Source organism: Populus euphratica, unplaced genomic scaffold (assembly GCF_000495115.2).
Source record: "Populus euphratica unplaced genomic scaffold, PopEup_1.0 scaffold217.1, whole genome shotgun sequence".
NCBI classification, from domain to species: domain Eukaryota; kingdom Viridiplantae; phylum Streptophyta; class Magnoliopsida; order Malpighiales; family Salicaceae; genus Populus; species Populus euphratica.
In genome coordinates, this window is record NW_011500036.1 from 365439 (window position 1) to 377741 (window position 12303).

A 12303-nucleotide genomic window follows, 5' to 3' on the forward strand; every position below is an offset into this window, starting at 1 on the left:
AGGAATGCCTTATAATGTTCAATAGATATTCAGAGTATTATATGATTATGTGCAGCTTCGACAGTTCACGGACACCACTCTCAATGCCCAGATGAAAGCAGAGAAGTTATACTGACCTTAAAACACATGTTCTTGTCCGTGTCACAAACTGGGTAATCATGGGGGCAACAGTGGAGTCGATCTTTACAACATACGGCAGAATCCAATCCACAGCATTTCCATGAAATGCAAATTCCAAAAAATTTGCGAGCACAGCAGCAGGTTTCTCCTGCTGCACAGTAAGAAAAAAGATCACATTTAGTGGGTCCTGGTGGGGGTGGAGGTGGTGGATTTGGGCTCGTCTTTACTGGATAAGAAGCTAGCATGTTGATACCACAGACCCCTTGAGAATTGCCGCTATTGCGCTGCATATGCATATAACCACGCATTCCCCAACCAGTTCCCCATGAGTTCTTCACAATCCAGTAATCCACTCCATTTTCTGACCCATATCCTACAATCAATACAGCATGATCCAAAGAAGTTGAACATGGGCCAGTGAAAATCCCCTATCACACAAAATAATCAGAAAACTTGCAATCACAATTATGTTTGTTTTACATATTTCAGTAGTCATTGGTATTGATTGCCACAAGGACAAACCTTTGAATACATTTGAAATGCTCTCTCACTGCCGCATATACCCACACTCACAGGTTGAGCTGCCACAGCTTGTAAGAGCTGTTTCTCGTTGTTTTCAGGCACATCAACATATTTATCAATAGTCACAACACGCCTTTTCATCTGCAATACAATAAGGCAAAGCATCCATATTGAAAATGTTATCTAGTCCAAATTAAAACACTAAAAAATCTACATGGCAAACAGACAAGTGCCTCCAGATGCATATGCAAGTGAAGAAAAGAATCTGAACAAAAGAGCTGAAATAATTCAGCAACGACTGCAAACAGTAAAATCAATGTTCTCACCTTGTCCTTATTGCAGGTCCCATCCCGAGCTCGATATGGATAATCTTCCTCGGTATCAATCCCGTGGTTGTTTATGACAAATTGGAATGCATAGTCCATGAGTCCACCCCCACAACCATCATTGAAACTTTTATCACACTCAATCAACTCTTGTTCTGAAAGGCTAACAAGAGATCCAGTGACAATCTTATTAATGCCTTCGATGGCTCCAGTAGCTGAGAACGACCAACAAGCACCTAGATAATCCAGTAGCTGATTTAGTTCCAAAGTATATTAAGAAAAACTTAGTTCTTAAGTAGCTGATTTAGTTTCTATAGACAACAAAGGATGTTCTGAAATACACAAAACCAGGTGTATGTGCATTTCAACACCTAGATAAGGACAGGCATCGAGTATTGTCCCGTGTATGATTTATAGATGATAAAACAAGGCAGTCAGGAAAAAGTAAAGCGTTTAAGCTAGAATAAAATTTGCGGTCACCATCACAAGGAAACATCAGGCACCAAATACAGTTAGCCACTACACTATATCATGACAGCAATTCAATTACACAACCTACAAACCCTCCTAGTCAGGTAGACTTCTTAAAAAACAAAAATTCAAGACTTGGTTTTGCATAGAGACTAATGATTTTGCTTATCATTCACCATACTATGACCTTTCACCTAAAAGAAATGTCACAGCAAAATCCAATCACATTGAGAATCATACGACTTAGCTTTAAAGTATAAGTTAAAAGTTTCGACCACTAAATCAAATATATAACTCACGTACCACAGCTCCCTTGATCCTTGACATTGGTCACAGCCCCTTTATTTCTCCAATCAATCGAAGCAGGGATATCACCAACAACCCCAGTAATTTCTAGATTCCGATGACCAAGATTCATAGGAGCAGCAGAGAGTCCCAACCGAGAAGTCTTGAATTCATGATGGGTTAGATCAGAAAAGGCATTGAGAGAAAGGGTATAAGAAGAATTACCCTTGCTGTTGTGTTTTGTAACAAAATCATAGTTGTCTTCAAAGACTTTAAGTCTATGAGACCTTTCTTCCTGCGAAGTGTATGATTTACCATGTTCTTTGCACCACGTTTCAAACAGTTGAGAGATGCCAGAAGAGGCAGTGGAAGGAGAAAGAACAGAGATTAGGAGAGTGAGTGCAAAGATGCAAAGGAAGTTCATTTTTTGTTTGAGAGAAAAAAGAGGTGACTTTTGGCTCTCTGGGGTTTTACTGGACTGGATTGCCCACACGCATGGAGTGCCAACCAAGTTGTGAAACATGGCTGTTTTACACTGGAACTTTCCTTTTCGCATAAATTATAAAACACCAAGCCTGCCATCTCTAATATTGCTGCTTCACGTGCCGGCCAGTTAAAAAGCGAAATGGTAAGAACTGTCGGTACACTTTTTAGTTCCGTGTCTTTCTTTTCTTGGCAAGGGCTGGCCTTCGTTCATTTTACCTGCGCGTTAAAATATTTTATATTTAAAAATATATTAAAATAATTTTTTTATTTTTTAAATTAATATAATATTTTTTTTAAATGTATTATTTCAACAGCATTATCCGACCCTCATACCAAAAAAAAAAAAAAGATTATTGTTTAAAAAATCTTGCACCAGCATAATTAACTTGGACTGTTAATCTAAGGCTAATTTCTATTTTTTTTAACTTTGGTACGTGATTCATGTACCTACCTCCCCGTTCACAAATCAGAAAATTTGGGTTGTTGAAAATTCATGATGTTGATATCTAACGAGAAATAAATAAATTGTTCTTCTGAAGCTAATGTATTTATTGCTCGGTTCCCACCAGACTCTCTCCCGTTCTCATTTATTGGCAAGGAAACAAACAGTTTCAAGCAGAACCACTGGATCGAAATACATGCATGTATTTATGCATGTGTGTGTGTGTATTATAGAAGAGAGACCTTTGTGAAAAAAGGGGTAGATAACTTCGAAAACAACATTAGTTTTATCAATTGAGCCCCTGAAGCAACTGAATTTCATTAAGCATATATTTGTTTTTAGGGTAAAAAATTATTTTTTTTATTTTTTTATTCAAATTATTCTTTATTATTTTTTATTATTCAATAAATTCATATCAAAAATAAATAAAAAATATTATTTTTATATATTTTTTAAAAAATATATTTTAAAAAATAATTACTATTACAATCTTAAACTACCAAGTTCGCATCTATGTCCATTGATGTTTTCTATCTAGATTGCATATAATACCTTGCTTGAGATATTTTTATTTTTATTTTTTTGTTGGGAAAATGAGAAGGCTTTGAACTTGAGACCCGGTTGGAAAATATAAGAAACTCAGGGGATCTATTTGATAAGATTAGTAGTTTGAGGACTACATTGAGAATTAGCTTGCAATCGGGAGACTAATTAGAGGTTTGCCTTAATTTTTTAAAATGCACCTATACTTTTTTGAAAAAGCTCCTTTCTATCGGGAAAAAATAAAGATGAGACGGAATATAGGATAATTATAATTACTTCTTTGTGGACCGTTGAGTGGATAAATCATTCCAAACCGGTCTTTCTGAATCTCCGTCATGCGTTGATAATCAAGATAAAAGTAACCATAGTAAAGTTAAGAGTTAACACAAAGAAACATGAAAAATAAAAAACAAAAGCGATGCGTCTGTTCTTTGCGCGGTCTTGCCCGGCCTGGCACTCTGGTATTGTATTTGATATCGTTGATTCGTTTTCTAATTTAAAAAAAAAAATTATTTATTTTTTAAAAAAAATTGAATTTATATTTTTTACATGTTTTAAAATGATTTTTATATATTGATATAAAAATTAAAAAAATTATTTTAAAGTAATTTTAATTAAAAGAAACCGCTAAAGGTTTCTTTGTTTTTCTTGAGTCTCTTAGATTGTTTGCTTAGAGATTCTCTCTGGATTTGCAACCCGACTTTCAATGTTATTCTTTCTTGGTGGGTTGGAATTCACACCATGCAATTGTGTTTTCAATAAGATTATGGGATTGTGGCAGTTTTTATATTTATAACTTTAAAAAGATAAATTGAAAAATTAGTTGTTGTTTATAAAAAAAAATATTTAAAAAAATATGTATTTAGTTAAAATTAATGTGAGAGATATTTTTGTATGTAAAATAAATAAATAAAAAGTCTATATTAATAAAAAAATAAGTTATTTTAATATATTAATATAAAAATAAACAATAAGTGTTTATTTATTTAGAATTAAAAATAATTATGATTGTTTAATAATCAAATCAAATTTATATAATGATCTAAGAATTATTGTGTGGACTGCAACTACCTTTTGCTATTATCAAGAATAAATTGTGGAATAAAATAATAGATAAATAAAAAAATAACAGTTTAATTATATACATTAAAAAAAATATCTTTAATGAAATTACTATAAAATAGTTTTTAAATATGAAAGCTTGAAGATAATAATTATAATGTAAATTTTTTATTTTAAAAATATTTTTAAATTAATTTTATTTAATATAAATTAGTATATGTGTTTCAAATTGATTTTTTTATATAATATATATTTATATAACATCAAGTACTCGTTATTAATTTACTCTCTCATTTAAAAATTCTTAACTTCACTGCTGTTTTTTTCTATACTATCAGGTAAAAAATAAAAGCTACCAATATACTAAATCGTTTATAAATCAATTTATCCACCGTCGCCTTCCCCGCTCCAAACCTTTTATTTTTTTATTCCTGGCTGAACTTCTCACGAGTATTTAAATTATTAAAGATTAAAAAAAAGCTTCACTATTCTTCTGGTTTCACGTTGTCAAAACCCTTCACTCCTGGTATTACTCCTTGTGAACAACCCCATGTTTATTGGATTGGACCATAAAGACTCCGCTTGTTTATGTCGTGTAATATGCATTTCTTTGATCTGAAAGCATTTGATTAATTAACGCACCACAATTTTATCCTAATTTTTTCTCTAAAATCTTGATTAAAAAATTATAATTTATAGTTTTTTTAAACCTATTTTTCATCATAATATCAAATACATCTTTAATTCAAGTTTATAATGCAGTGAAATAATTTATCTTGTTGATAATTGAGTACTATTGGGCTTCAAATAGTTGGAATATCGATTTATTATTTAATAACACAATTAAGACAATGGTTTCGCTTGGTTGGTATTATGGTCTAATTATATTTATAAAAATAATAATTTTTTATTTTTAATTAATTTTTTAATGTTTTTTATTTTAATTTGTTAATATGAAAAATAATCTTTTAAAAAAATAAAAAAAATATATTATTTTAATATATTTTCAAACCAAAATTACTTTAAAAAATAATTTATACTATACTCTTAAACAAACCCAACATTAAATTTAAATTTTCAGTTGACTAAGCTTCACCAACTCCAAAATAATTTCATGCACCATCCCTCTTACAAAAGAATCACAATCATAAACAACGTTAACACCTACCAACTATTCAATTGGTATTATCATAGCTAAAATAAAAGTTAAATTTGTTAGATTTGTGGAGCTCATGAATTTTTTAAAATTTAATAATATATATCTTTTAAAAATATTTTTAAACTATATAATAAATAAATTATTATATACTTAAGTTTAAATAGTAAAAATAAAAACCACCACTAAATTGGTGATATAGGACAATTAAGGTTCTTTTGCCAAACTTGCAAACCAGATTATTGACTCGACAAAGTTTAATAATCTAGTTTTTTTAAAATTATTTTTTATCTAATTAAAAATTTTTTAAAAAAAAAATCATACTGTAATGTTGTGATATTTTTATAATACTAGTCCGATGCTGAGATTTTTTTTGATATCACGATAACCATATAAAAAACAAATTAAAATAAATTATCAATTCTAAATCTTTATAAACACTTCATATAAGCATAATTGTTAAATCCATTCTAGGAGTTGACCTGTTTAAAGGGTTGAGTTCTAGATTTGATGGGTCAACCCAAATCAATTCATAAAACCCAGGTTATTTATGGGTTAGATAGTTAAAGACTTAAAGATAAGAAATGGAAAAGGAAGACAATAATAAAAGGGTAAAGTGGGACTCAATTTGGCAGGGCATGGGCATGGGAGATGGTGATGTTATTGGTTGTTGGTTGTTTTGTACAAAGATCTCTTGGGTCATGTTTGTTTATCAAAAAGTGATTTTTGAAAAACTACTTTTTTAGATTTTTCTATGTTTATTTATCATCAGAAAAGTTGGTCAATGAAAAATACTTTCCAGTCAAATAAAAATTTGACTTGATTTTCAGAAAAATATTTTCCTGAAAAATTTAGGCGAAAAATACTTTCTAAAATTATGAAAAATTTAAAAATATTATATTATTTTCTGATTATATCAAATTTTGTCCTTAAACTTTTGACTGTTGTATATATTTTATCTTGAATATTTATTTTTCAATTTTATCCCTTAAAATTTAATTTTTATATTAATTTTGATCCTCATTTTTATAATTTTTATTTGCTTTTTTCTTATTAAAAATTTTTATCTATCAAATTTGATCCTTATTTTTTTGATTATTACTTATTTTATTTAAAATAATTTATGAAATATTAATTATTATTATTTTAATTTCTTTATCTTTTATTTTTTTTTATTTTTTAGATTTGATCTCTATTATTTTGATTATTATTTATTTTATTTGAGATAATTTATGAAATTATTTTTTTCAATTTTATTTTCATTCAAATTTTTAATTTGTAAGATTTATTTCTCATTATTTTAATAAATTTTAAAAAAATAAAACATTAATAAGTTATTTTCTAACTTATTTTCCATGACGTAACCAAATATTGAAAAGTATTTTCTAATTTATTTTTTATTATACTATCAAATATTAAAAAATAATTTATTTTTTTAAAATTTATTTTTTAAAAAAATTACTTTCCAATAAACAAACGTGATCTTAATCTCACCATCTTCCTACAGTTTTTCTACCCTCTGTGGCTCTTTGACATGCTCTCCTTTGGGGTGAAGCACAATCCTTGCTCCTTGATGCATTTATGCTTTAAAACTTAAAAACACCACACAAATCCTCTCTCTTTGACATCTTTCCCTTGCCAATTCCTGTTATAGTTTCTACTTGCTTGAAAATATTAGCTAGAGAGAGAGAGATGTTAAAGACATTAATAATGGTAATAAAGTCTGTGGTGCTGGTATTGCTGTCTATTACCTCTCTTTCTCTTCTAAAATTGAGTTTGGTCCTGTTTAGCCTTCAATTTCCTTAAAGTTACTATCATCAATTGTTAGGTCAGAAGAAAGAAATGGAACTCAACCCCAAGCCTCAAGATCTCCAACCACTCGGATTGACTTGCAATCATCTCAAGCCGACCACCTTTAAAATGCAGGGTCTCATTCAGGTTTGTTAAGGTTACCCGGATCATGGGTTGACCTGCTAGATTAACCGGGGTTTTTCGAGTTATTACACCAATCGGTTTTTTGACAAATTCAAACTGATCTATTCATCGAGTCGATCAGGTTCTAGATCAACCCGTCAAGTCAGTCCGAATTTAATAACTATGTATATAAGAACTAATTTTTTTTAAAAAATAACCCAAGAAGAAAAAGAGATTAAAATAAAAAAAAAATATCATGAATTATTATGATAATTGATAATATTAATGGACATGGAGAAACAATGTTTTCACTGTCTCTTTTAGTTTTATACTTAATATACCATATCATCAACTCTAAATTATAAATAATTAAATTAAAAAAATAAAAAATAAAAATAAAAAAATATAATAAATTATTATCATAATAATACGAAGAAATAATATTTAATAAGAAAAATAGTGTTTGAAATAAAAAAATATAGTGAATATTTTTCATGCACCTTTTAATTTTATACTAAATATTTAATAAGAGAAATAGTGTTTGAAATATTATTTGTTTCAAATTTATTTTTTTTTTAGTTTAAAAAATAATATTTTAATATTTTTAAATGATTTTAATACTATTATATTAAAAAAATTAAAAAATTAAAAAATATTATTTTAATATACTTTTAAATAAAAATAATTTAAAATATAAATTGCATGACACTCAGAGTTTCAACAGGCAGTTGAAGCAAGCACACACTGAAATCTCTTCTCTGCTTCCGATCACTTTTCCATTTCTTTCAAGCAAAGATAGCCCTAGAAATCTTAACACCCCCGACAAGACAAACGCCACCAAATCATCAGAACCTTAATCTCCTCAGCCTACCTGTAATCAGCTTCCTAACCCAGTCAACCATGGACGTTGATCCTCGTCACTACGAACAGATTGTAAGTAATTTTTAGTATCATTATAATCTCAGATTACCACGCGTTCCTTTCTGGTTGCGTTACAATTTTACACCCAGCAACTGTTGTTTATGATCGAACCCTAATTTGTATTTTACATTGTTTGCTTTGCAATGTCGGGGATATATAGTTACGGGTATTATTGATGCTGATTAATCGAATTGTTTGAAGCAACTGTTGGTATTAATATTAATTAGGGTTTCCGGGTTATTCTCAATTTTCTAATGTGTGGATGCGTCGTTTTTATATGTATTTACAGGGTATCAAAGATAATGATATCCACAATATTGTGCTATCCTATCTGGTGCATAATTGTTATAGAGAAACTCTGGAATCATTCGTGGATTGTACTGGGATGCGAGAACCTGCAGATTATATTGAGGACATGGAGAAAAGAAAAGGTATGGAAATCTTTTCAGTTTTTGACAGAAAAGTAGGATTTGTAACTTTAAAGCATGACCACTTGCTTTTTTCAATGTTTTCAGTCACAATGCTTGTAGCTTTTAAGTTTTGAACTTGTTTAGTCACGAGATATGTAAGTCGAGCTTGTTAAATTTGTCAATATTCAAAGAAAAGGAATTTATGTGGTCTTTTTTGCTTGTGTTTTGGCGATTGGCTACCTAGCCCCAATTTGGTGTAAAAAGTACTATTTACCATGCTTAATTGCTGCACTTACCAGTTTCCATTGCAACTTCTTTTCATACATTCCTCTTTCTGGTGACGTTGGTTGTTTTCATGAAGATTATTGGAAGAATCGAGCAGATATTGCTCCGCTACTGCTATGCAATGATATGTATTGTTTAAACATCAGTAGCGATAAACCATAGATCCTGTTCTTTTTACCATAGTAGTTTACCATAGTAGTTTGCTTGTACTTTTCTTGGATATAAATGATCTGACAATGATTTTCAGCTTTGTTCCTTTGCTGATCTCTATTCTTTTTTATACTGTTGCTAATCGTAAGCTATGTGCTCAGGGATATTCTGTTGTGTCCTAGAGGGGAATGCACTAAAGGCCATTGAACTGACAGAACAAGTGGCATCTGACTTATTGGAGAATAACAAGGACTTGCATTTTGATCTTTTGAGCCTTCATTTTGTTGAGCTCGTTTGTGCTAAGAAGTGGTAAGTAGTAGAATAGTGTACTTCCAAGAATATCTTCCACTTATGTTAAATCCTTGTATGCTAATGGACAGCACTGAAGCTTTGGAATTTGCTCAAAACAAGTTGATGCCATTTGGGAAGGAGCAGAAGTTACTTGAAAAGCTTGAAGTATGTTCCTTCCTGAGTAAACCACTTTAAGCATAGCTACTGTTTTGAGTCTACTATTGTTGGAAAATGAAAAACCATTTAATTTTGCTGCAGGACTTTCTGTCTCTGCTTGCTTATGAGGAACCAGAAAAATCACCAATGTTTCATCTGCTTGGCTCGGAGTACCAGCAGCATGTTGCAGACAAACTAAACCGAGCCATTCTTGGTTTGTTCCTGCAGTTTTTTTCCTTGTTCCATGTTTTTTCAGAAGATTCCATACTAAAAAATGTGCTTCTTGTTGATTTGATGATTCTTTCTATAATTACCATTCATACTCTTCTCTATTTATTTGTTGGTCCTGAATGATACCAGCCCATAGAAACTTGCCAAGCTATACAGCAGTGGAAAGACTGATACAACAGACGATAGTTGTAAGGCAAAGTTTAAATCAAGATCATGGTAAGGTAAGGCATGGTTAATGATTTTCCCCATTGAAACCGTTAGAGGCTGGGGATTTTATCTAATTCTGCTGATATCTCAACTGTCTTTGAGTTTCTCGATGGCTAATTTGTTATTGGTATAGTTATGCTTTACTCTTTTAGTATGTGTTTTTATAGGATGAGATTCCTTCATTTTCTCTGAAGGACTTTCTCAAAGGCTAGATTCTGGAAGTGATTAAAACATTCTGTTGAAGAGTTAATGAAGGCTACTTCATATCTTGTTGCCACTGTATGGTTTTGGTGTAATGTTTGTTCATGGGAAGATAACAGTTATCAACGCCCCTGCATCTGAAAAAGTTGCTGAGTAGGCTGTCAGCTGACTCCCGCGTCTGCTTCTGCCTGCATTTGGTGAGGTATGCCTCTTGATTGACCACAGCACTAGTGCATTTAAGTTTCAACTCTGCGCTGATTGGATTTGTCATTGTCCATGGTTTTGACAATCCAGTGGCTTGTAAATTTTTGCTTGCATGTTAGAGACTAGGAATTTAGATTATTTTGTGTCCTAATGTCAAATTTATCCTGATTTGACGATATTCGAAGTCTTGTTTAGTGGAGCAAGGTTGGGATGGAAGGACCACGCTATTTCATGGCACCATGACTTAGCATATGGTAAAAAAAAACATAATATTGATTGTAAGAACTGCCAATGGTTGTTGTGCTTGTAATCCTATTTCTGTGATATGGTGTACAGGGCGCACCATAAAACGAATTGTAATTCTGGAATGTTGATGTTGGAAATTTGCATATGCTGGCAGTGGATGATTTTAGTAATTAGAACGTAGGTTACCATCATTTGACAGCTGCCCTACCCGTGAGGAGGAGGTTTCACTATCTTTTAGTGCAGAGCATTCTATTTGGTTTAAAAGTTGCTTGGAGTACGGGCTACTGCTAGGTCTTGTTTGAAGCTGTTTCTGTCTAACATGACTTCACTACATACATGCCATTCCAAAATCCAAATGGGAGAAACCAGCGACATATATTTCGAGACACGAACTTTACAGAGGCTGTCAGTTACAAGCAAACGACTGGCAAAGGCTGCAACAATATGATCATTAGAACCCCAAAAAAATTGATTCTCATTCATTTTTAAATTATCAGGTGATTTTTTTACGAACCCAAAAACTTACTGCGCTGAATTATAGATTATATATAATGTTGTGGTTATTTTTTAAAGTTTTTTTTAAAATATATTAATATAATATAATTTTTTATATTTAAAAATTATTTTTGATATTAAAATGATCTTAAAAAAAAATGAAGTAAAGAAAAAAATTAATTTTTTTTGAAAATATTTTTGAAATACAAAAATAAACAAGTTTTTTATAAGTTAATGGCACAAGATCATAAAACTTTTTCTAATTTCTTTATTTTTTTTGGGCATGTATAATCTTAACCATAACGTGATGAGATGAGTTGACTTGGAAAATAAAGTAGATGAGTTGACTTGGAAAATAAAGTTTTAAAACCTGATCAAAATATTGATTTAATAAAAACTTGATTAACCCAGTCAAGTTTTTAATTCAAATTCAAGCTAATATAATTTATTTTTTTTAAAAAAAGTTTTTGATTAAGCTATAAATACCATCATAAAACAGATCACAATTAAAAAAGAAGTAAGCCCAGATGATAATACATACCGGTTATAAAAAGGTTGAACTTTTTAGGCCCAAACTCTATAGTTGCCCCTACACCATGCAAGCCTGAAGGGAGGGAAGGGCTTTCAAGTTCCAGGGCAACAATTTCAAAGTTTCAACCATGTGCAAGAACACGGTTGAAATTTGAAATTCTTTGATCGAGGCCTCTATACCCACGACTCCAATAGATCCTCTAGTTTCAACATCTTTTTATTGAGCCTGTTAAACCCCGAGTCTTACCCTCCCTGTAACATAAAACAAAGAATTCAATAAAACTTTTGTTTGCCGTGATGTTAATGTTGAATTATGTAAAAAGTTCCTAATCCTCGAGATCTTGATCAATGGGGTTCGCGACCTAGTTTATGGAGATAGCCATTTACGCTCTCGAACATGAATCTTTTGAGAGCTAAGCAAGCGATGAAAGATTACATTCGAAGGAAATAAAATGCGATTCGACAATCCCATTCTCAATTCCATGAGCGTAGGGAAGAGTGAATCAAACAAACTAAATCTTCATACAGGTTCAAAATAAAAAAATAGTTGTTTATTTTTATGTTTTAAAAGTGTTTTTATAAAAAAAAAATATTTTTTATTTTAAAGTTATTTTAATATGCTGATATTAAAAATAATTTTTAAAAAAT

General features: G+C 30.7%; 2 protein-coding genes across 3 annotated transcripts in view; one reads left to right on the forward strand and one right to left on the reverse strand.

The window, feature by feature from the left end:
- XBCP3 (xylem bark cysteine peptidase 3) overlaps nucleotides 1-2318 on the reverse strand; it is a 3363-nt gene extending 1045 nt beyond the window's left edge. Inside the window, exons 1-4 of the mRNA XM_011050538.1 lie at nucleotides 1743-2318; nucleotides 969-1204; nucleotides 643-783; nucleotides 117-548 (exon numbers count right to left, since the gene is read on the reverse strand). Of these exons, the coding sequence (XP_011048840.1) occupies nucleotides 117-548; nucleotides 643-783; nucleotides 969-1204; nucleotides 1743-2280 (1347 nt within the window). The 5' untranslated portion in view covers nucleotides 2281-2318. The remainder of the gene's footprint in view (nucleotides 1-116; nucleotides 549-642; nucleotides 784-968; nucleotides 1205-1742) is intronic.
- A 5725-nt stretch (nucleotides 2319-8043) lies between these two features.
- Nucleotides 8044-10820, forward strand: LOC105142758 (glucose-induced degradation protein 8 homolog). Of its 2 annotated transcripts, none has more exons than XM_011050540.1 (7): nucleotides 8044-8260; nucleotides 8538-8679; nucleotides 9255-9402; nucleotides 9474-9549; nucleotides 9643-9754; nucleotides 9901-9992; nucleotides 10146-10820. In XM_011050540.1, exons 1-7 carry the CDS (start codon nucleotides 8228-8230, stop codon nucleotides 10188-10190), a joined length of 648 nt encoding a protein of 215 aa, XP_011048842.1. In that variant the 5' UTR covers nucleotides 8044-8227; the 3' UTR covers nucleotides 10191-10820. The 2 variants fall into 2 exon arrangements, with proteins under 2 accessions (XP_011048842.1, XP_011048843.1); XM_011050541.1 differs by having other exon boundaries at nucleotides 10131-10160.
- The last annotated feature ends 1483 nt before the right edge of the window (nucleotides 10821-12303 follow it).

Bases quoted from the DNA above. Each gene is read 5' to 3' on its own strand.
- LOC105142758 (XM_011050540.1), top strand. From the start codon at position 8,228: ATGGACGTTGATCCTCGTCACTACGAACAGATT. The intron at 8,261-8,537 runs GTAAGTAATTTT...ATGTATTTACAG, and splicing joins CTCGTCACTACGAACAGATT to GGTATCAAAGATAATGATAT. The intron at 9,550-9,642 runs GTATGTTCCTTC...ATTTTGCTGCAG, and splicing joins AGTTACTTGAAAAGCTTGAA to GACTTTCTGTCTCTGCTTGC.